Here is a 24,824-nt window from a genome sequence, read left to right as displayed (position 1 = left end):
TAAGTTTTGATTATGTTCTGCATTAGTGTCTAATGGTCCCTTTCTTTTGTAGAGTAACTATTTTCCCTGCAGGGCAACTATCCATCCCATTCCTGCCAGACCCCTAAAGGGTATAAGTACACTGGAGAGATATAAACAGCCATCTGATTTCCTCAATCCTACTATACATCTCTAGAGCTACTAAACCTCATCTTCAGTTCAGCCCATAAAAACAGTGTTAAAATACAATCCACAGACCACAGGTACACTTTGATTGGAGTAATACCAAAATACCCCAGTTGGCCAATGAAGCTTACCACAAGTCCCAGCATGCACTGCAAATCCACAAGCACTACGGGAAGATAGGAGAGTCGTGCAAAAGGGTAGAGATTCATTGGCATCTGTTCATAGACATGATGACGTCCACTGCACATGGAGACAGACAGGGATTTGCTACACTGGGCATAAAAAACAAACAATGCCATAGGCTGATAAAGCACTTCACAGCACTACTGAGCTATAAAGTATGAACCAGCGCTCTAATGCCAGTTTACCCTGCTTTCCGGGACGAGCTGGCTGGCCTAACACCACCACCCCCGCTACCAGCTCTGGCAGTCCACCGTGTTAAACCAAGTCTGGCTAAGGGACACACTGCCACCTCTACGCCTTTGAGTGAGAACAGAGCCGTGGCCACACTGAGTGAGGTAATGAGAGTGAGAATCATCAGCGTGAATTACAGACTACAGGTTCAAATCAAACTTGTTTTAGTCATCAACTCCAGGCCCTGAGAGGGCAAGACCACCCACTCAGACGATTAGCTGATAATCACAATATCAAAAAGGCTATTTTACCATTTAGCAACTTCGACCACCACTGTTTAGCTTCAATTAAAATGTGTGCTTTGATGTTGAGCAAAAAATGTGGCTGTTGTTTCAGGGCCGATAAGCAATTTGAAATTGAAACCAAAGTCTAAGAACCTCAAATCCTCTGTGAAGTGTAGAAGAGAGCATAATTAAATTCCATCACCTCTCTGATATCAGAAGTTATTTGAGCCATTTAAACTATTTGCCCTTTGTAGAAGATCCCCATAAGCACTAGGTTTTAACAGCACATGGCTTCAATAACACTTCTCTTCCACGCTCATTCTCTCTCGCATGTCCCCCAGAGCGGTCTCTCCCAGTCCTAACCTTCCACTACACAATCCAGTCAGAACATGTTAAGCCAACACCCTTTCACACCTGCAGCTTCACAAGGGAATGCACTAAACTACTCAACACAAAGGAGACTAGCATTACCTAACACGTATAAGGCCAACATGGCAGGACTATGATACTATATAGCAATGTAAAGTACCTAAGAAGGAGCCCAGGAGGGTGACTGGGCACAATGTTTGAGACATTGTGCTTTGATCAGTGTGTGAGTGGCTCAGAGCAAGTCAAGGAAATCCCTAGACACTCTGTTTTGACTGGCATACCCTGACTTGTGACATCTACTTATCATACAGACAGAACACACTGACAATGTTTCAATGCCTAGAGGGGGCGAAAGGGGCTGTAAAAACAATGAGAGGGTGAACTGAGGAGATGAAGACAGAGGGGGGAAAGAGAGAACTGAGGAGACGATGACAGAGAGAGAGAGAGAGAGAGAGAGAGAGAGAGAGAGAGAGAGAGAGAGAGAGAGAGAGAGAGAGAGAGAGAGAGAGAGAGAGAGTGAGAGAGAAAGAGAGGGGGGGTTTGAGAGGGGGATAAAGAGGGAGAGAGAGCGAGAAAGAAAGAAAGAGAGATGGGGGTGGAGTTTGAAAGAGAGAGACTAAGTGGGAGAGAGAATGTGGGGAGAAACTGGTTCAATGGCTGATTTTTTACAAGAGTGTGACATAAGACTATTATCCAGGATGGGTTGATGGCTTCCAGGGCATTGTTCTTCTGGAGACACTTCAGAGAGATCTGGATTTCCGTTGAGGGTGTCACGCCAAGGCAGTGGAACTCGCCGGCTCGTGTGAACTACACCTGATGTTGCAGAGTTCCTGAGTTTATGGCTCCAGTGAAGATACATAAAATGCTATTCTGTTCATTACAATAAATGAAAGATGGTAAATAAGGGTTTCTTCACTGTAAGTTAAAAGACCTTCAATGATCGGATTAACATTGCTGCTTTGGTCAGTGTGGCGATTCCCACTACAGGTCGGAAGAGAAGACTATTTTTCATATAGCAAATGCTACAGATACACAGGAATGTTAAAATATTATTTTTATTTGAAAAAGGAGAAAATGCAACCTTCATGTTTCTCCAGGGCTTCAATGAGAATGTATTGCATTAGTGCATTTTTTAAGCCCGTCATTTTCCCCCAACGTAATTCTGCAGGCCCCGTTGTCTCCATACCCCTTTTCTTCTGTTTCAGAAATGTGCCTGTGTTGCTCAGCTTCGATGGAAGACACAGAACAAAAGCATAGATCTAACTTAGCCATATTTAGCATTTAGCGAACATTATCTAAAATGGAGTACAACAAATACCTCCATAAACCGGAAATACTTGTCGAATGACTAGGTTGTTTTCCTCCCAAAGTAAACTAACAACCAGACAGACAGTGTCGAGCAGAGCTGATAAGAGTGTAGAAAACAAAAACAGGCTGGTTTTCAGCAAATGTTTATCAGATTCTCATTGTCATGTTTAAAAAAATATATATTAAAAAAAAGTAAGAGTCTGGACCAGTCTTACCATGAAACACTCTCTCTAAAATAGTCAATACATATCCTCGCACAGTAACTGAATAGTTTGAAAACTTGCCATCTTAAAAAAAAAAAATACTCTGGGGCGTGCTTCATAGTTTCCTGTCAAACATGACAATGATGACACATGAGTAATGCTACTTATTTGGCTTCAATAAGGAAGGAGGAAGTGAATGAATGACGCGTATTTGCATAAAGACTTTAGGTCTACACGTATCAAATGTCAGTTACATCTATCTGCATGAAGAGCAAATATGAATAAAGGGCCTTAAGGACTTTGTAGGAAGAGTTATTCACCAGTGAGGCAGGCAGAGACTGGGTTCTGAACCAAGTTGTGTTTCTAGAATTCTGAATGTCAAATTTTATTGGTCACATGCAATAGTATCTGCAAAATATGTGTAAGTGTAGCGAAATGCTTGTGCAAAGTTGCTTAGGAGCCAGAAAACAGGGCTTCCATGTCTTCCGGCGCCATCTTGATTATCATCATCATTGATTTTAAAATAGAAAACATTTCTAATACAATAACAATATTCCAAGGGAGAGTAGAGAAAACACAGGAAACTTAGTAAATGCCTGAATTCTGAGGCCAAAACATCAAAAACAGCTGTTTTACTTAAGAACAGATGGGGAGAAAACAAACATTTAAACTCTCAGCTTGAAATATGTTTGGCATAGAGATGCAGTAAAACACCTCTTTGGCACTGTAATAATGAGGCTGGTGTTGGGCATGTCTTGTCTGGTATAAAAGAGAGTTCTGCTGCACGTGTAACTCACTTGGTAGAGCATGGCGCTTGCAACACCAGGGTTGTGGAGTCAATTCCCACAGGGGGCCAGTATGGATAAGAGTGTCTACTAAATGACTAAAATGGAGAAAAAAAAACTCTAGTTCTGAGCCTGAAAACATCCCACTACCATATGGAATGTGCGGCTCCCTTTGATGAAAATATTGTTGGGAAGCACATAGCTCAGTTTACGGTCACATAAAACAGTTTAAGTGAAGCTTCATGAGTGAAACAGTTGTTTATTTGAGGCCAGAAAAAGCTGAACTTTCACTTTGGCACACATAAGCCAGCTTCAAGCTACTCCGTTGCCATATCAAACAAGAATGCCACAATGCCATGAAGTTGGCGCTCCTTCCTTTGTCTGTGTGCATTTGAAAGACAAGCCTGGAAATGTTAGTCAAACACCGCAAGAAAGGTGTGGTGCTGCCATGGCTGCTGTAAAAGTGGAGAGAAACTCCCATCCTGGTGAGACACCTTTCATTGTGAATGAGACCCATTGTTTCACTGTAGTACAGAGCGGGGGGATCCCATTCAGCCCAGTGTTTCCGCGGCAGTTAATTCACTGTGGAGCTGCGGCATGGCAAAATGATTGCCGCCACGGCAACAAAATGTGGGACAGGAACACATTTTTCTGCCGAGGCGCACTTTGAAGATGCAGGAACAGTCCACATTTACTTTTGCTCTGCAACAAAATGAGTAATGAATAGACAAATCAGACAAACCTAAGGTAGAAGAGTTGGTCCATTTACCTAGTCAGCTTGTTGTTGTTACTTTATTTCTCAACTCCTAAATATTTTACGAATGGCACCATTTTAAACCCAGACTTTTTAGCAGCTGCATGGTGAAGAACCTTACCACACTGCAATCCACCATGAGTATATAGGGGAGAGTGGGGCTGAATATAACATGGGTCAATTGTAGGATAACTTGGGGTAAAACGAGACCCTACCTCAATCTTTTCAAGGGAGTGACAAATTGTGATGGGGGGGGGGGGGTTCTGAGAGAAGTACAGGCAGGGGCGTATTACCCCAGGTGGCGTTTAACCCCAAGTTACCCTTACAGGTATTATAGTCACTGTATATATGGGATATAAAATTAATCAAATATGATGAGAACTTGTTAAAAGATCACATTTGGGATTTAGCTAATGATTAGCGCAATCGGGAAAATGCAGGTTGGCAACCCCATGCTTCAGCCTATTTATTTCTAGCCACTATGCTGCATCACATAGGCTACAGGTGATAATGCTTACTGCTAGTATCATGGAAATTATATTTGACGGTGTTAGCATATTTATTTTAATTCATTTTGGAATAGAATGTCCTTTTAGAAAGTCACAAGAACTGAGATTGTTAGTCCCTCTACATAAAAGGTATCCGGGGAACGCCGGACTGCATTTACCCTATATTAACATCCCCCCCCCCCCCCCCCCCCCCCCCCCCCCGGCAGACCAAGACAACAAAAAAAACACTTTCCCGACAATAGTGAAACTTCCTCTGCATCAGCATTGTTTGGGCCAGAGAGGGCAAACGTAGCCAAATGGCCCAGGTCTGGTCTGAGGACTTTTGTTTTGAAGTGCTGACAAAGAAAAGCAGTCTGGCAGACTTTGCTAGGCAGGGCTAGGCAGGGCAGCAGAGTTGCGTGATTAGTGCATTCCTGCACTGCCGCTCCATTGGCAAAACAGTTAGGACAGAGACAGTGGGCGGGCTTAGAGCAACAATGACAGGCCTGACACACACACTCTCTGTCAGAACGATTCCCTGGTGGTAATTTGCTCAAAAACCCACCAGTCCATTCCATCACTGAGACAGTAGATTAAAAATGGCCACTGTGTTACCTGAGAACCATTACTGAAATCCTCCTACCGCTCCCCTTAACCTGGCGGTGCAGGAAGAGGGAACACAAAGACAGTAGAAATGACAAAGATGGAGGTCACCCCCAGAGATAGTGACAAGAGGCATCACATCATGCCAGGAACATACACCAACAGTTTCCATAATTAGTGGGCTGTTTGAGTGGTTGACAGTTGACACACCAGGTGTGGTTCCGGGACAGGTGGCTGTGATATAAGAGGCGTCTAAAGCTCTTCACATTCCATTGGTTACCATCAGCACAGGATAGCCGCATGGCAACTTCCTCCCTCGTTTATCTAAACAACACCCAGAGGGTAAAGTACCATCTCTGTTGTGTTAGTTTGTCTACCGTCACATTCATAGTATACATCTCCCTCTGCTTAAGTCTCACCTTTCAGAGAGGATCACCCAAGAAATGTGCAATGGACCCGGTGTGGTTTTCAAGGGAGCCGGAGGGTCCAACGTGGAAAGACAGAGACAAACAGTCAGTGTAAATGGCCAAGAGCGCAGCCCAGCATGACGTTTGTTATTCATGATAAAGAAATGGCTCCCTGCTCCCCCCACAAAGATCTGGGAATGTTACTGTCTGGGCAAATTAACCTCCTCTCTCCCTTGCTCTCTGGATCTGAAGACAGACCAAGATGGCCACCGCCATTACCGTGTCTATGACCTCAAACCCCATCACTTCTTATCTGGCACAGAGGGAGGTGGCAGAAGAGAGTTCAGCATGGGGGGGGGGGGGGGGGGGGGGACAGAGAGGAAGTGAGAGAGAGCAAGAGAGAGTTCGGGGTGAAGATGATGGATTTTCTTGGAAGTAGACCAACAGGTCAAGCATGCATTGGGTAACAGTCTCCAAGAATGAATCAGGGGAGATGTGTGGAGAAGGAGAGAGGCAGTGAGATAGAGTGAGCGAGAGAAAAATAATAGAGGGATAGTGAGGATTTCAGAGCCTTGCAGACATGCAAGCAGCCACGTTCAACCAATGAGGAGTTCACAAAACAATCATAAGACAGAGTGCGTATGCATGCCTGCAGAAACCAGACAATGAGGAAAAACCTCAAGTTGAGCTAAATCTCAAACACCACTTGGAGGCATACATCTAAGGCATGCACGATTTTGACTCCATCTAAAAATAGGCAAAACACGAGAGGGAAGGCCTCCAGAGCGAGATTACGGGGAGATAACAGCAACACATCATTTATCACAGCTAGCTGATAGCGGTTCCTTGAATATTTTAGAACCAAAGCGATCCGTTTGCCTGCTTCAAAGCGCCACTCGGGGGTGAGAGGGAGGGAAAAAGACCGGAGAGGGAGGAGGCAGTGTTTCACATGTTTCCAGTTGGTTTCCCTGATAGCATGTTCATCTGATTAAATGGGACTCTGGCAACCGTGTGTCTCCACAATATAGATCTAATTACCTGATAAGGACAGCAGAAGCCAACAGGTTTAAAGCGGGTGTCTTTGTGTTAGTGATGGTCATGCAAGCACCGATTTAGGCGACTACCCCTGCTTTTCCTATTGTATCCTTTTATATCTACGCCGATGATGGTGACGGTGTGAATTCACCCTGATATAAAACAATGTTAATGATCGGCGTAGCAGTACAACGTATTTGGATGATTGATCTAACGGGCTTCCCTATAGTTATGTTATTGTAATGGCTATACCATATCTGATATCTACACTGTGATAGGGTTATAGATTACATTGTTCACAAAATCATTACATAACAAACCTCCATGACCAATTGATCTTCAACCAATAATCATTTTAACCTAAAGCACTGATGTTTATACTGGAACTCTCTCAGTTTTTGTTTAAGTGGTGGCTGGTGGCAGACACTGTGCAAAGGGGGAGTTATATCCTTACACGCCATTGCAGAACCTCGCCCTCCATGTCTCCCTCTCTCTGCATGTGACAGCATGCTGGATCTCACTGCAATAATTCATCCAATGGAGAGAGGACGCAAAGTGAAAGATAAAGGTTCAGAAGGTTCAGAAGGTTCAGGTCTGTACTTTCTCAGCTTTTCCAGAGATATTAACCCTCCACAGAGAGGGAGAGTGACAGGAAACCAACTGCCTCCAAACTACAGGCATGTGACAACAAAGAAGCATCATCACCTCCAGGCATTTTAAAAGTGTCCCTATAACTCAACAGTTATTCATCTGCTGCAAAATGACTGCCTCCGCTTCTCCAAAGTAGATTAAGAGCGAGCGAGCGAGCGACTGAGATCACCCCAATCCATAAAAGTGGAGACAAATTTGACCAATAACTACTGTGGGATATGCATCAACAGCAACCTTGGGAAAATCCTCTGCATTATCATTAACAGTAGTCTCGTACATTTCCTCAATGAAAACAATGTAGTGAGCAAATGTCAATTTGTCTATTTACGCACGACAGACCACGTGTTCACCCTGCACACCCTAATTGACAAGCATACAAACCAAAACAAAGGCAAAGTCTTCTCATGCTTTGTTGATTTCAAAAGAAGCCTTTGACTCAATTTGGCATGAGGGTCAGCTGTACAAATTAATGGAAAATGGTGTTGGGGGAAAAACATACGACATTATAAAATCCATGTACACAAACAACAAATGTGCGGTTAAAATGGGCAACAAAAAAAAACACTTCTTTCCCCAGGGCTGTTGGGTGAGACAGAGATGCAGCTTTAAGTCAGGACAACAAATACAAATTCTAGACACCGCAGCCCTAGAGCACAAAGAACTTCCACAAAGCTGTGAATGAGCTAAGAGACAAGGCAAGAAGGGCCTACTATCCCACCGAAAGGAACATAAAATTTGACATACCAATTAGGATATGGCTAAAAATACTTGAATCAGTTATCGAACCCATTGACCTTTATGGTTGTGAGGTCTGGGGTCTGCTCACCAACCAAGAATTCACAAAATAAGAAACACCAAACTGAGACCCTGCATACAAAATTATGCAAAAATATCCTCTATGTACAATGTAAAACACCAAATAATGCATGCAGAGCAGAATTAGGACGATACCCGCTAATGATCAAAATCCAGAAAAGAGCCGTTAAATTCTACAACCACCTAAAAGGAAGCGATTCCCAAACCTTCCAAAACAAAGCCATCACCTACAGAGAGATACACCTGGACCTGAGGCTCTATTCACAAAGAAACAGAGAGCCCCAGAACAGCGACACAATTAGACCCAACCAAATCATGAGAAAACAAAAAGATAATTCTTTCTGATGTGTCAAGTAATTAACAAAAAAAAGAGAACTAGAATGTTATTTGAATTGAATTGAGAGAGAGAGCAAGAGAGATAGCAAGAGAGAGAAGCAAAGAAGAAAGGAGAGCGAGGGACTGTTGGGAACATGAGGAAAAACCTGACAGTCTGCATGTGACTGCTGCAAGGCTTTGTGCCTGCTATCTCCCTCACAATCTGTCTGAAGTGTCTAATGTGACATATACTTTACGTTCCTCCCCCTGATTTTTAGCGGATTTTTGGGAAAGTGCTAAGTTACTCTAATAAAAGACACCTCAAAGTCAATATGTTTTCATGATTAAGAAACTACCCCTACTGTGGTTTTACCATTGTGCTCAGGACAATACGTGGTTTTGGGAATAACATTCAGGGAAAATAAAGCGCACCTTGCATGGCATGCCTAACGAGTAACACAACCTCCCAATATTCTATGTCGGAAACGGTTAGGGCATGTTTTGCATTCCTATGAGAAAGGGGGCTTTGTGTACAGTGGCCATTGTGTTAGGTCATTGGCAGACTAGAGTAGACCATGAGTCATAGAGAGCACTGTCTGGGTTCCAAGGAGGAGACATTGGGATCACTGGGAATTGTGGGAAAGGTTAAGTCCATGTTTGATCAGGAAAAAAAAACAGCATTTCCCTATTCCCCTTTTCACCTGGGAACTATAGATGTGCAGATATGACACAGAACATGAGACATGGCATCAGTACAAGAGCTGAACTATAAAGAGAGTGATTTTGAAATGGCTGTTGTTCACAGAGCAAATAGCTTTTCCTACCAAGGCTGCTGTGTTAGCGTGGGGGGCTAACGGCGAAGCTCAGGAAACAGGAAATTCAATTTCATGTGCTGTGCTAACCACATCAAAAAGCTGCTGCTGCAGTCAAAGTCAATTTCTGGAAATGTCCTCGTAAAATTTTAGAATCAGCTCTTTCGGGAGCGCCCCTTGTGAAGATCATCGTTCTCCTGGTGGTATCTGAATTATACTTACTGGGAATACTGGGAGAACGTTCACAGAATGAAGGCTAAGTGAGTTATTCTGTGAGAGAATATCCTCCTGACCACTATAACCCACTGTCAAGTTGTTAACACATTTTAAGAGGGAATCAGAAACAGGAAACCATGATTCACTACTACGTTATACTGCTTTGGCACAATGCCCTGACGTTACATTAAACGACAAGCATATAACTAAGTTAGGTAGATAAATAACTAAAAGACAAGTGTTCAATTGAAATATCATTATTATAACCAACGGGGGAGTGTTGTCATGAAACATCTGAAACATTAATACTTTAAATTGGCAAATGCCTTCGAGCATTTCACTGCATGAATTTGGTTGACTTTCTTCCTGTGCATTCCTTTGAAAGTTAAATTCCATATACCCAGAAGCATGCTGTTTGCATTTGTATCATTCACATCAAAAGGAGTGTTGACTGGAGGCACTCTGTCCCTTTCTCCCCCTCTAGATAATGCTGGTCCATGGACTATTTGCACTTGATTGTGTGAACTTAGAGGCTGGGAAAGATAAATCCAGCGCTGTGGACAGACAGAGCAGGCAACACCAGCCCCTTCATCTTGCTGGAGAAGGATCCAGCCATCTAGCTTTCACCGCTGGCCCACAGGGGAAAAGGAAAGAGGGGGGAGGGGGACGGAGCGAAAGACGGCGCGAGAGAGCGAAAGAAAGAACGAGAACCACACCTCATGTTTACTCATGAGCCCGGGACACACAAAAGGAGGAGCAGTGCATCTCAAACTCTCTGGACAGCGGACACAAACAAACACGGTCTGGGCAGACTAGAGGACTGCCATGCAAATAAGCAGTTTCACAAGATAAGCCAGAGAGGAGTGACCTCTAGTCCCCAGTCCAGAGAAAGAAAGGAAAGAATGCAAAAAAGTGGAACCAGCCTAACATAAATAAATACCATGAGAGGACTCAAGCAGCTAGCCGAGCATAAAAGAGAGGAAGAATAAGACATGGAAAAAGGGAGCAGAAACCCAGACCAGGCATCCACAATCAATGAGGGCGTTTTGGGGATGAGAATCCCATCGGTCACACCAGAGTGGAGCGTTTCATTGGCCGTGCATCTTTTAAGAGGCCGCTGGGCTCCACAGACAAAAAGGTTCATACCCACAGAGGAGAGGAGGCAAAATCGCGCAGGGCAAGCCTGCTGAAAATTACCATTTGGTTTATTCTCTCTGAAAGTGCAGTCATCACCCAGGAGATTAAAGGGAGGCATTTGCCATCTCTCAGAGACTCTTGCTCTTCAATTTAAACTTTTGTGCAGGGTTTTAGGTGTGAGGGTGATGCAAACTGGCAAAACCAATTAAGCCTGCATTAATTATGCAACAGTGTACTTTTGAAAGAGAGGAGGAAAAAAACTGTTCCAAACTGATACTTATCAGTATGCAGAAGGAGAACGTCTAACAAGAGATAAGTGCTGGCGGGGACAGAGCAGTAACAGACTTCATTGCACTGATCTGACCACTGGACAGTTTTACAACGTAAGCGAGCAGATGATCTACATTGGAGGTGTAACAGACTCCTAGAGACAAACAGGGAGGAAATTACATGTATATGCTGTGTCTGTTTGGAATTACATTGCTGTTTAATATAACCCTTTGTCACTGTGGAATTGCTTGCTTCTGGGCAATTCAACAGTAACAGAATTACAATGACTCAGTTTTTTTTTAACTTTAAAATGTATGCAAAAAAAAACATTGATTTCAAAGTTTAACAAACCATAAAACTATACACAAGGACTACTTCCTCAGAAAATTGTACACAAAATGTTTTTTTTGCAATGGAATTAGGGTAAAATCTCCCTCAGGTTTTTATGCAAGCACGTTTTCCAAAAACTTAAATATCTGCCCTGAATTAAGATTCAAAGATGTCTGTAGAAACAATGCGGTGACCAGCTATGACATCCCACCTTCAGTTTCAAAACAATTGTTTATGTTATTGACCTACTGTAAGTGAAGTAGATTTACACCTGGTAATAGAATTACATAATGGGTCCCTGATCTGTACTAGGCTTGGGTGGTATACCATATACTGGGGAATTTGGAAAAAGACACAGGATGTTCTCCATATCGTCAATTTATTTGACGTTTTTCAATAAATGTGAATATTTGTAGCTACTTTTAAGTTAATACTTGCAGTCAACTGCAATACGTTAGGAGATAAATCAGATTGCTTTCTTCATTTCACCCGTCACAGTTTACATTATGAAGCTTACCGTAGTTCCCCAGACCAGTTGAGCCAGTCACGTGTATGTTTGTAAATTGCACAACGGGAGAAGGCGTGATCTGGTGAGTCCATAGCGTTTTATATCTATCGGCAAGTCTCTGTTGTGCGGTGCACATGAGGTGAAGAAGTTACACTTGTATGCAATTCACTTCAAAATATTTGCCATCAGATATCTTAGAATGGCTTTCTGCCAGAAGTCAAAGAGGTCCGAATGAGTTTTTCCCCCGCTGTGCTTCCCACTTTTCCTTCAGAAAAACATGCATCACAACATTGTACATGTGCATAATTTATCTCGCTTGTAAATGGTCTACATTCACCAAAAATGACATTCGGTAGCTACAAGCCAAGCTTGTATAACTTTTTGAGCTGGATTTGCCAGTCTTTGCAATTAATTTGGCAATGCTAACAAGTGAAAACTAACAATTTGCTAACGGAATTAGGAGTTTTAATAACTTAAATGATAAAAGTCAAATCACTAACTAATTGGTAGGTCTACCATTACTTGTTACTTCTATGAACTTTCATTATACTCCGTTTCTCATGAGGGAGAGAAATTAGAAAACATCTTCATTTACAGAAGCTTAACAATTTAAAACAAATACTAAATATAAAGTGTTAATATTATTTGAAAGGAGTCTTTACGTCAACATTGCGTTTTGATGCATTTCTCATACCGTTTAAGACTTTTTCTGGTTTCTAAGACCCCTTTTCCATCTGTTTACCCAGAAATTAAAGCCTTTACTTATGTCTAATTTTTAAGATGGAAAATGGTTGTGCCTTCATTCACTTGGCACCCAATTTGATATGCTTCGATGAACTTAACATGTTGGCGCTCATTCATCCTTTGATGGAAATCCCCTACAGTGAAAATACAAGTATGTTTGGGGAGGCCAAAGAAGTGCTACTTTGTTTAGTTTAAACTGCGATGGTGGGCAGGTCACTGTGGTCTTGGACAACGGCTCCTCGCCGAGCTTTCACTTTGAGGAAAGATACCATGCATGCCAACACCTCTTCATAATGGCTATGATTATCAATGATAAAGAGAGGCTCACCACCCATACACTTGACAGCTTGTAAAATGCCAAGACACATGCAATGGGGTGTAATAAACCAGCCTTGAGTAAACAGAATGACCCTAGATACTGTAGCTACGTGGACACTCTGTTTTGATAGGACGTGTGATGAGGAAAGTATGCCTATTGACAGGGCGTAACCATATTGTCAAGATTCCTCAGCTCTGGGTTGGGGACACTGACACAGGGTTTGTTGATGCATCTGCCAATGTGATTAAAGAGCACCGTGTTTACTTTTCATGCCAGGCCACGTGTCACCTAAGGCCACCGGGTACAATACCAAGCAATCTCTTCTGATAGCAGAAGAATTGAACCTTTGGCTGGGTTAATCGTCACCGTGGGCGTTACAGAACACACAAACGTTCTCTAAGACGGGATAGCACTGAGGGGTGTAAGCAATGAGGGGTGTAAGCAGGAGCAAATGGTCTGGAACAATGGCGTGACTACTAATCATGTTGTTCTGCTCCGTGTCTCTGTTGTCTTTGGGCCTTGTGCACCTCGTGCCTCCTAGTAGCCTCAGGGAAGAAATCAAGCTTTCCTCCGGACCCTAGCACATGGCTGGCATGATCCACATAACGGAGTCTTTAAGGCTTCCAGCACAAAAATAAAAACTGGGATTTGGACAGCATTCCAGTGCCCCAGAGGCCTGCTGGAAGCGAGGAAGGATGTGAGGTTGGGGTGTTGGTTGGAAGCCCATCTCGGCCCCCTGGGAACGCATACGTGGGTCACATGGGTTGGCGGAAGGTAGGTATGCTGCCAGTAGCAGCCAATCGCTGGTCTGTTGTGGACATTGTGGGATGCGTTCCAGTAATGCATCATAGTTCAACACAGCCAAGTTGACTCTCCTTCTACCCACAACAGGATCAGTAGGGGAAGGACACACACAGAATGAGGTTCCAGCTTTAAAGCCAAGGGTAGGATGGCATGTGGTTACTTTAATCCTCTACAACACATTCATTCATATTTGTTTGGTTCAACAACTTAAAGATCAAGGCTTTATATCCACAGGCACTTTGAACCCACATTTTAATTTGATTTAGAGTGTTTATCGGCTACATTCTCCTGAACCACTTTTTCATTTGGTTCCTCTTTTGATGTGAGCCTGCCTGGCTGTATTTTCCATAAATCAACAAGATGAGCCACACTAACAACATACACGTCAACAGTTAGAATATTCGATTTCTTCAAAGCATTATGAATCCCTCCCATTTCGCCAGCTTCCAACAAATCAACTTAAGCCTCCTCAGGTATGCATGTAAAGTGAATGTGTTTTTAAAGACTGAGAGCTAGGCTTAAGACCCCCATCCCCCACAGTCCTCCCATTATACAGTGGAATGTCAAACACTCCTGACCGCCTCCACCTGTAGATCACCAACCAACCGTATTCCTACACTCAGCTAGGTGCTTTTATGACACCCAGAAGACTCTCTCCCCCTTATCCACACGGTGAAGCAGAATGAAAATAGCCCAGACGTATGACTTGCATGTTTATTATTCATCACCTTGGTTAGCTAGATTGTTATGCTGCCGTGTCTGATACCGTAGCCTACTTCTGCTGACGCTTATCAGGGGACAAAGTCTGACAGGGAACCATGGTGCCATAATGGGAGGAGAGAGAACCCATTGGCCTGTGGTGGTGCTGGATCTCTCTAGCTGTGTGTGCAGTACTAACATAACGTTCTGGAACTCTTTTAGAGACACTGTATGTGGACATATCATCTATAAGAGCTCATCCATAAAAATTAAGCTAAGGTTTTTACGAAGAATAACACTCCATAACAACTCTTTCCGTGCCCATAGAAAGAGGAGAGAAAGAAACAGAGGTAGCAGCTGCATACTATTCTGTTCTACTGTAATGAATTCAAACATACAGTTCTCCTGAATGCCTAATCATGCAGTGGCCTGATTACAGCTGACTCACAAATCCCCCACTGCTGCCAAGCACACAGGAATGTCCAACAAACAAGTTACATTTATGCAGGAACACGCACACACACACACACACACACACCAGCTTGCTGATTGACAGTCGCTGTGATCAGCAGACAAACCCCAATCCACTGAATCTCTCTATGGGATCTCTGCATGCAGCAGTTGAATGTGGCAGCCCAAGCTTCCACAAGAACACAGTGGGGGGGGGCTAAGTGGCAGTTTCCAAAGGGGAGGCATGAAAACCACTACCCCATGTATCCGTGTGAAACCATAAGCTATTATCAGATTTCAGGGGCAGGACATTTCACTTACAATAACATGCAACAGTTCATGTTAATACTGTTAGCGTGATGGCTGGTATTGGAGGGAACAGGTATGGAAAAAGGAAAACTTAAGCCTAAATATATGACAGATGAAAGGAAATCACTGTCTCCACATCTGCTACTGGATTATGAAGGTGTTAACCTCTATGAGGGGAGACAACGACTTAGAAATACCCATTTAGTTCAAAGGAGAAGGCTTCCATGTTCCGTGACACAATTCCAAAGCATTGGCATTTTACTCTAGGTCTTAGAGTAAATCCTGAAGTGCCTCACAGGGAATTGGACACAAACAATTTGGTACTAACAAATAGTTTAAAGTATTGGTCAACCACACACCAAGAGGGAAGATCAGTCACGCTAGGATTTACTATTCGAACAGTTGACCCATCCTTCGGTCACATTTCACAACACAGTCGGACATTAACCTCAACAACACCTTATTAAGTAACCAACAAGTCTCCCATATCGCTGAAACATCCTGGTTTTGATTGTGAGTTAATGATTGGCCCCTCAGACAGCCACTGTGTCATCCAAGCAGTGACAGAGGACCATGTCATTTCTCACGCAAACAAAATGTGCAAACAGGGGTCTCTGTAAAAGGTAGATTCATAGGGCCTGGCGTGTTACTGTCCATTGGGACCATGACTGTGTGGTTCTGTTGTGCTCAAGGCTGGGGGGGGGGTTGTTACTCATTCACCAGACACGTGCTCAAGACATCAATGCCCATTGACCCTGGGCAATCAGGTTTGCATTCTTGTAGAGAGGCAGCGCAGGGGAGCATTCTTTTTTGGACAATAATAATCTACCACATGGAGCTCCTATAGCCTCATAACTAAAGAGCACTGACCCAATTACAGCAGAGAAATCTATGGCCTGGGTTAGAACAGAACACTCTACAAACCTACACATTCGGAACAGGAGTCCAAATTACGCAGGCTATTTTCTTGTCAGGCCTGCTGAAATGCATACATTGTAAAAAATACTCCTGTGATCATGTTTTGTCACAAAACGTTTAAAACTGGATTCGTTGCCAGAAAGTGAGCTCATTAACCTGTGACAAGCAAAGAGGATGTGGGGAGTAAGCAGAGGCCAGGTCAGTTAGAGGGCCATTAGAGGAGCAGCCAGGACTACTGTATTCTGAGTGAAGGCTCCAGTTTTCACATACCCTTGGTCTGTTTAAGTGATATGATTAAACCTGACAGAGTAATGGACGGCTATTCACTGGGCCTCACCTAGTCAGAGGGCACATTAATGAGAGCTGTCGCTTACGTAACGTTCCAAAAACATGCACAAAACCCTGTGCCACAGCCCATTAGTGGGAGCAGGGTGTTTTATGAGGTGCTGAGAGACCATTGGGTGCCCCCTTTATTAGGGGCCTGCCTACCTGGTAACCATGTCATGGAACAAGGCGAACAGTAGTTCCACATTCTTCCTCCTCTACAACTTCCTGTGGAATTCCCCTAACTTTCACCACACAGCTCTATTGGAACTTTTCTATTAGTCCCACCCCCCTTAAAACTTATTTTGCGAAAGACATCCCCGTAAACAAATCAACAACTCCTGCTAATTAGTCAACCTGTCAAATGTTCTTGTAAACTCACATAGCTGGCAAAGGAGCCTGGGTATAAAAGAAACACTATTTGGATTAGAGAGTTTAACATAACTTCACAAATTCCTTTTGTTCCACCAACAACCCAAAACCCTGCCAAAATAATTCCTTGCTTATCCAAGCCCATGATCCAATCCCTATGGTATTTCCAGTGATGATGTGACCTTGTTTGGGAAAGGTTTTAGGAGCGAGTACAACAGGCTCCACCCAATGGCACACTTACATTCCTTGAGAACAGATGTATAGAAAGCTTTACATTTCACCTAATTACCGTACAATTAAATAACACCCTATTGCACTGATACTCAAAACGTTCCCTGGCCATTGCTTTCAAAGACGTGAATGACAACTCCATTCAGAACTGCAGTCCATGGGAGGCCTTTAGAACAGAATAATTTATGATCGTACTACAGCACCAAGAGAGGTATCTTTAGAGGTGGAAACTGAACACAGATGGATGAGAGAAAGTACCACAGCCCCAGCATAAGGTACGGAAGTAGTGGAGCAAAACGTATACAGCTCCCAGAGGACAGGCAGAGAGTGTAGCAGCACTAGGATGGGTGATTTGATTTAACCAAAAGGCTCCTCAACAGCTTCTACCCCCAAGCCATAACACTGCTGAACAATTCATAAAATCGCCACCGGACAATTCACTTTGACACCCCCCTCCCTTTTGTACACTGCTGCTACTCGCTGTTTATTATCTATGCATAGTCACTAACCCCCCACCTACATGTACCAATTACCTCAACTAACCTGTACCCCCACACAGATATTTTGATTTGTTTAACACTTTTTCGGTTTCTACATGATTCCATGTGTTATTTCATAGTTTTGATGTCTTCACTATTATTCTGCAACGTAGAAAATAGTACAAATAAAGAAAAACCCTTGTATGAGTAGGTGTGTCCAAACGTCTGACGTCTGAATGCCACAGCTTCTGGTTGTGAGAGTCAGACTGGCTTGACCAGAAATTGTTTTGAAAGCAAAAAATATAAACTAGAACCAGGCCACTTTATCACATCCATGTTACATTCCCCAGGGCTTCAGTACAGGTCAAGGGGGGAGTTCATGTAGTTACAGGGCAAAGCTCTGACTCACAACATACCATACACTCAAGATTCTCTGCTTTATCCCTCACTGCCAGCACTGCTACTTTAAGCACAACAATAGCAAGAGATGCTGAAGAAAAACTGTTTCAACATGATGGTATGTCACTCAAGAGCGTTTACAGATGTTTTGATGGTGTAATTGTAGCATGACGGCTTTGAAATAACTTTTCGGTCTGTCTGCAGATAAAACTCAACTCACTCACCTGGAGAGACTGTTGTGCATATACCCAGAGCTAGATATGATCCTAAACAAAACTGTTGCGGTTTGAGCTCAAAATGACAATGATAATCCAACCAATCAGACTGGAGCTGTGGCTTTATCTACCAATGGGCCATAAACATTGAGGCAAAGCCAACTGTCAATGGGCACTTTGTTGAAGCAGATTCTCATAGGAAAATAAATGTTATAATCACATTGCTTTGTCCGTGGAGTGAAAGACATCAGCATGATTATGTACAGGTAAACACACACTCCTCTTAGTTCATGACAGATATGCATGAACTACACACAAGTGATTCAACAGCAACCAGGAAGAAGCTCTGAGAAATCCCCTTGGCTATACCCTGCGGCCCTATCCTTTTTACGTTTGACATTTTAGTCATTTAGCAGAATTAGTGTTGAGTGCCTTGTTCAACGGCCCAATGAGAGATTTTTTTACCAAGTCGGCTCTGAGATTTGAACCAGTCACATTTTGGTTCCTGGACCAGCGCTCTTAAATCGCTAAGCTACCCATCACCACAGTAACGGAATTACGCTGAGACTCATTTTAAAAATGTATGCTAAACAAAAAACAACTGATTTCAAAGTTTAACAAACCATACAACTCGATGCACAATGACTACTTGGAACAATTTACACAGAAAATAAATTAACATTTACTGGAAACAGTGCAGATGCAAATTTTACCAACAGAATTACAGTACAATCTCCCTCAGTTTTATTCCGTTACCAAACTTTGTATCTGCACAGTTCTTTCTGTGAATGTGTTTTTGCTAAATTTCCTGTGGAAAATGTTAAAAGTCCTCGTGCATATAGTTGTATGATTTGTTGTATGATTTGTTAAACTTTTAAATCAATGCTTTTTTTTTGGTATACATTTTTCACTTTAAAAATGTGAGTCTCAGCATTTTCCATTACCGTGGAATGGCCCAGCGCTAATTGGCACCAATATGTAGCCTGCCCTATCACTCAGCCTGTTCACAGTTGCTACTGACGAACAGCCCTGGGTGTTCCAGACACAACAGCAGCAGCCTTTATCAAAGAGATCCAGCCCAACACATGAAACAAAGTTCACGCTCCTGAGTGAAAGCAACTCCCCAAGCAGAGCCTTATAAACATACTGCTGGTCATAAAACATGGATGGCCCCAGACAATGAGGCTCATCAACTAGGCCTAAGCCACGGTGAGGCCAACAGGAAACGGATCACTGACAACGCACACATCCTAAAGAGAGAAAGAAAAGGAGAGCCGAGCAAAGATCTCAGGGAATGTGAGTACTCACTCAGATAGCGTTATCTTCAAACGCACACATCACTTAAGCAGTATTCCGTTGTTCAGTAAGCATTTGTTAAGCGGGTCAGAGGTCCCCAACAGCCAGTAGACACATACCATTCTCCGCCAAAGAGGGTGAGATGGACAGGGAGGCTGAAACGAGACACCTTCCTGGAATGCAGGAGGTGGTCCTGATTGACACGCCACAGAAGAGCCAGTGTTTGCTTCGGTTAACCGTGAAGCCATTATCAGCTATTCAGAGTGGCGCGATTGGGTTCCCTATTGCTCTGAAACCCCCTCAACAGCTATTGTGCCCCACAGAACATGCAGGCTGATTATGCCCCAGCGTACCTATTCAATAAAATTCATAACACCAGAGGCCTTGTGTGAAGAGGGTCCAAATCATACAGTGATCGCCATGTCAGGGTATAGATTTACCATGGGAAATATGCAATGCAATAAACACAGGCAATGTTGTTGCATGGGGCATGGTAGCACATAGTTTGGCATGATCTGTGGGGATGAAACCTAGCTTTACGGCTTGGCTTCTGACCAGCCTCTCAAACTTCTCTACTGGCACTGCCGGCCCTCTAATAACAGGCTGTCACCAGCCAGCAGACACTGGTCAACCTACAGGTGAAACGCCACAGAGGGCAGCATGCTCTGGGTGTGGGCAGCTGTCAGAAAAGCCAGACCCCTAACATGTGGACTACACTCTGTGGCTTCAAGGCACTGAGCCAGTGTCAACATCATAAAGCACGCCCATTATACAGTGCCTTCAGAAAGTATTCATACCCCTTGACCTATTCCACATTTTGTTGTTTTAGCCTACATGCAATATGAATTACATCTATTTTTTTTGCTCACCCATCTACACACAATAACCCCTAATGACAAAGTGAAAACATGTTTCAAATTTGTGCTAATTTATTGACAATGAAATATCTAATTTACTTAAGTATTCACACCCCTGAATCAACCTATTATAAATCACCTTCGTTTACAGCTTTGAGTCTTTCCGGGTAAGTCTCTAAGAGCTTTGCACACCTGGATTGTACAATATTTGTACAATATTTGTACAGATTATTTTTTAATTCTTCAAACTCTGTCAAGTCTCGCTATAGATTTTCAAGTCGATTTAAGTCAAAACTGCAACTAGGCCACTCAGGTACTTTCAATGTCATCTTGGTAAGCAACCCCAGTGAATATTTGGCCTTGTGTTTTAGGTTATTGTCCTGCTGAAAGGTACATTTGTCTCCCAGTGTGTTGGAAAGCAGACGGAACCAGGTTTTCCTCCTCTTATTTTCCACCATAATTTGCAAATAAATTCATTAAAAAATCCTACAATGTGATTTTCTGGATTTTTTTCCCCTCATTTTGTCTGTCATAGTTGAAGTGTACCTATGATGAAAATTACAGGCCTCATCTTTTTAAGTGGGAGAACTTGCACAATTGGTGGCTGACTAAATACTTTTTTGCCCCACTGTAAGTGTTCATTCAGTATTGTTGTAATTGTCATCGTTACAAAATGTGTATAATACATATACACATACAGTTCTCCTTGTATGAGCTGAAAGTTTAGAGGGACGGCCAGGTCTTGGTAGATTTGCAGTGGTCTGATACTCCTTCCATTTCAATATTATCGCTTGCACAGTGCTCCTTGGGATGTTTAAAGCTTGGGAAATCTTTTTGTATCCAAATCCGGCTTTATACTTCTTCACAACAGTATCTCGGACCTGCCTGGTGTGTTCCTTGTTCTTCATGATGCTCTCTGCGCTTTTAACGGACCTCTGAGACTATCACAGTGCAGGTGCATTTATACGGAGACTTGATTACACACAGGTGGATTGTATTTATCATCATTAGTCATTTAGGTCAACATTGGATCATTCAGAGATCCTCACTGAACTTCTGGAGAGAGTTTGCTGCACTGAAAGTAAAGGGGCTGAATAATTTTGCACGCCCAATTTTTCAGTTTTTGATTTGTTAAAAAAGTTTGAAATATCCAATAAATATCTTTCCACTTCATGATTGTGTCCCACTTGTTGTTGATTCTTCACAAAAAAAATACAGTTTTATATCTTTATGTTTGAAGCCTGAAATGTGGCAAAAGGTCGCAAAGTTCAAGGGGGCCGAATACTTTCGCAAGGCACTGTACACACATACATACATACATACATACATACATACATACATACAAATTGGCATCGGCTTTTTTTGGTCCTCCAATAATCGGTATCGGCGTTGAAAAATCATAATCAGTCGTCCTCTAGTATTGATACACTATCAAAAACTGTAATTAATAACTTCACCATGCTCAAAGGGATATTCAATGGCTGCTTTTTTAATCTATCTACCAATAAGTGCCCTTTATTGCGAGAAATTGGATTGAATCTGTGTTTGAAATTGACAACTGAATTGAGGGACCTTACAGGTAATTGTAACTGTGGGGAACAGAGATGAGGTACTCATTCGAAAATCATGTTAACCACTATTATAGCACACAGAGTGAGTCCATGCAACTTAATATATGACTTGTTAAGTGCATTTTTATTTAGGCTTGCCATAACAACGGGGTTGAATACTTGACTCAAGACAATTCAGCTTTTCATTTTTTATGAATTTGTAAACATTTCTAAAAACATAAAAATGTTTGTAGGCCAGTGACACAAAATCTCAATTGAATCCATTTTAAATTCAGGCTGTAACACAACAAAATGTGGGAAAAGTCAAGGGATGCGAATACTTTCTAAAGGCACTGTATAAACATAATTTCCCTGATGGTGGAAGTTCTTAGTGGTCAAGCTTTCATCAACGTCCCCGCGGCCAGACTGTGACATGATTTAAGTGCAATAACAACGATACTGCTCCCTCTGCACATTTTCAGCATACTCATGGAGACTTTTTTCATGTCTGTGCTAGACAGACGGTCTTCATAAACACTCCACCGGAACAGACATGTTTATGTGGGCTTTTGAAGGTCAGAAGAATTCATGTTTTAGAAACCCATTTGATAACATCTCATTGGTCATTAAAGCTACTCTGTTTCAAACTATTTCCCCACAAATATCCAACCCATTTGGTACATTGAAATGTTCGTTTCATAATGATAATGACGCGACCTAAGAGACAGATAAGTCCAACTTTTATGCCGTCTTTTCATAACTTTTTTTTTGTTGTTGTTGTTGCATAGGCCTACAGGTTGCCAGTACAGAATGTAAACAGTCTCATCCAACACCATGCGTCATGCTAATTAACTAGGCGATGATTTGTAAACAAATGAAAGTTAGACAGCTTGGACTCACCTCGGTGGATGGCATGCTGACAACACCTGTTGATCTGCGCTTCTCCCTCAGCTTTCTCTTCTCTATCTGTCCTTTCCCCTTCCTGGCGCTTGGACCACTGTTTTTCTTCTCTTTGCCTTTACTGGGTGAGGGGCTCTCCTTGTCACTGCCATGGTCATTGCATGCAGTCGGGCTGGACTCTTGTGGGGTGCAGGGCACTTTCTCCGGCTGCGGTGTCTTCTTCAGGTTACTCCCCGGTGTATCCGCTCCTCTGACGGCTGGTGTCGGGTGTGGGTCATCGTCAGGTCTCTTCAAGGCTGAGGAGGATGATGAGCGAGCCATGGGGTATGATGTCCCGCGGTCCGGGTTGCCGTTGTTGTTAAGTTCGGTGCTCGAGGTAGCATTGCGCATCTCACTTTTGTTGCTGTGGCTCCCCAGGGACGCAGTGGCAGGGGCAATACCACCAGTGCACGCGCCGGTGGCCGCAGCGATGTCCCCGAGCATTTTTGCCCTCATTTTCTCCCGTTTAGCCTTCCATTCCTCCAGAAAGTCTGTCTGTGCATTTGGTTTAAATCCACCCGTTGCCATGTTCCTTTTTTTTCGTTTTGTATGTGTGGGGTTTTCACCAGTGGCTTTACTACGTTTGTAAACTTCGCTCCTTCAGCAGGGAATTTGTAATTTCCGTTTTAAGTCAGGTTACCGTGCAATCGTCCTTCGCTTCTAATGACACCACATTTCTCAAAACGATTCGGTCTAAAAGGTAATGGAGAATCACGGTTAGTGTAAATTTGGTCCAAACTTCAATGAAACGACCTCACTTCAAAATTACTATCCGTGTGTAAAGTTAATCACATTGGACGTTTATCAAGTTGTTTTCACAAACTAGCCTTCCCATAAATGAACTATAAATAACTCATAGCAAAGTTTGTGCTACAGTAGATAGACACGATCATTCTTAGAAGTTATTTTATCCGCAAAAAATAATAAAGTAACTTATTGGAAATAACATGACTCATTTAGTGAACAATTGCAACAGTGACATGCGTTTCTAAGAAGACTCACCTGTTATTTTGCAGTGCTTCCGCTCTCTCAGGTGAACATTCCGTAGGAATGAATTGTAGCCTACTTCACTGGCAAACTCGATTAGTCACATGCAACCTAGATATCAGTGCGGCTCGGACTCAGCCCCCTCTCCTGGGCTTTTCCGAACCCATACGAAGACTCACGAATGCATACGAAATAAAACGGTTGTAGCCTGTTCTGTTATTAAAAATGTTTGGGTTGTACTTGCTGTCTAAACACCTTTCTTTGATCCCTATTTTCCAACTGAATGTTTATTTTTTTGTTTTACAGCATCTAGGCTACAGGGTGGAAATAAACAAAAAGAAAAATGTCTCAGCCTAATCATAGACTATATAGTTTATATTCTTCTTAACCTATAGGCTGTATTAGTGGAGGCTGGTGGGAGGAGCTATAGGAGGATGGGTTCACTGTAATGGTTGGATGGAATTAATGGAAAAGAGTCAAACGTGGTTTGATACCTTTCCATTAATTCCATTCCAGCCATTACAAAGAGCCCATCCTCCTATAGCTCCTCCCACCAGCTTCCTCTGCTATGGACAGTTTGTTGTTGATGCTACCACGCAGATCCCACGGAAAACCTCCCTAAGGCGTTGGATGAGTCACCCAGCCCCAGAGCGCTTCAGAGGTGAACATTATTCATCTCTCAATAACAAAACAGACATACCAACCCACAACAACACTATATGGCAATGTGTGAGGGTCATGATGTAAGTGCATAGTTGTTTCCACACTTCCCATAAGAGCTGGTTGAAAATAACCCAAATGGACACAGGTTGAGTGAGGGTGCCAAGCTGATTCATAGTGATTGTAATGCAACCATATGGATGAATGGGAGAAGACTCACTCAGAGATATCCTAGCCGGGTTCAAACAAGACAGTGACCTTGACCGAACAGCCAGTATGCAGCCAATAGCATCTTTACCATTCATACCACACCGGATGAATTATGTGAAGGCAGTGGGTGCTTACAGTGTAGGTTCTCTTTGGGTTGATTAGGTTGTTAGGTTTGAGATATTTTACAATCATACCAAACAGAACCTAAGAACCCACTGTATTCACATAACAAGCTGTGATTATGTGAATACG

General features: G+C 42.8%; 1 protein-coding gene across 2 annotated transcripts in view; it reads right to left on the bottom strand.

The window, feature by feature from the left end:
- The window catches only part of pawr (PRKC, apoptosis, WT1, regulator), a 79,679-nt gene extending 55,635 nt beyond the window's left edge, over positions 1-24,044 (bottom strand). For both annotated transcript variants that reach the window (XM_021563854.2, XM_021563855.2), the window contains exons 1-2: positions 23,718-24,044; positions 22,677-23,408 (exon numbers count right to left, since the gene is read on the bottom strand). In XM_021563854.2, the coding sequence (XP_021419529.1) occupies positions 22,677-23,243 (567 nt within the window). In that variant the 5' untranslated portion in view covers positions 23,244-23,408; positions 23,718-24,044. The remainder of the gene's footprint in view (positions 1-22,676; positions 23,409-23,717) is intronic.
- Between the last annotated feature and the right edge of the window lie 780 nt (positions 24,045-24,824).

This window comes from Oncorhynchus mykiss, chromosome 15, assembly GCF_013265735.2.
Source record: "Oncorhynchus mykiss isolate Arlee chromosome 15, USDA_OmykA_1.1, whole genome shotgun sequence".
Taxonomy (NCBI): Eukaryota; Metazoa; Chordata; class Actinopteri; order Salmoniformes; family Salmonidae; genus Oncorhynchus; species Oncorhynchus mykiss.
Note: the sequence above shows the minus strand (reverse complement) of the source record. Positions and strands in the feature narration are given on the sequence as shown.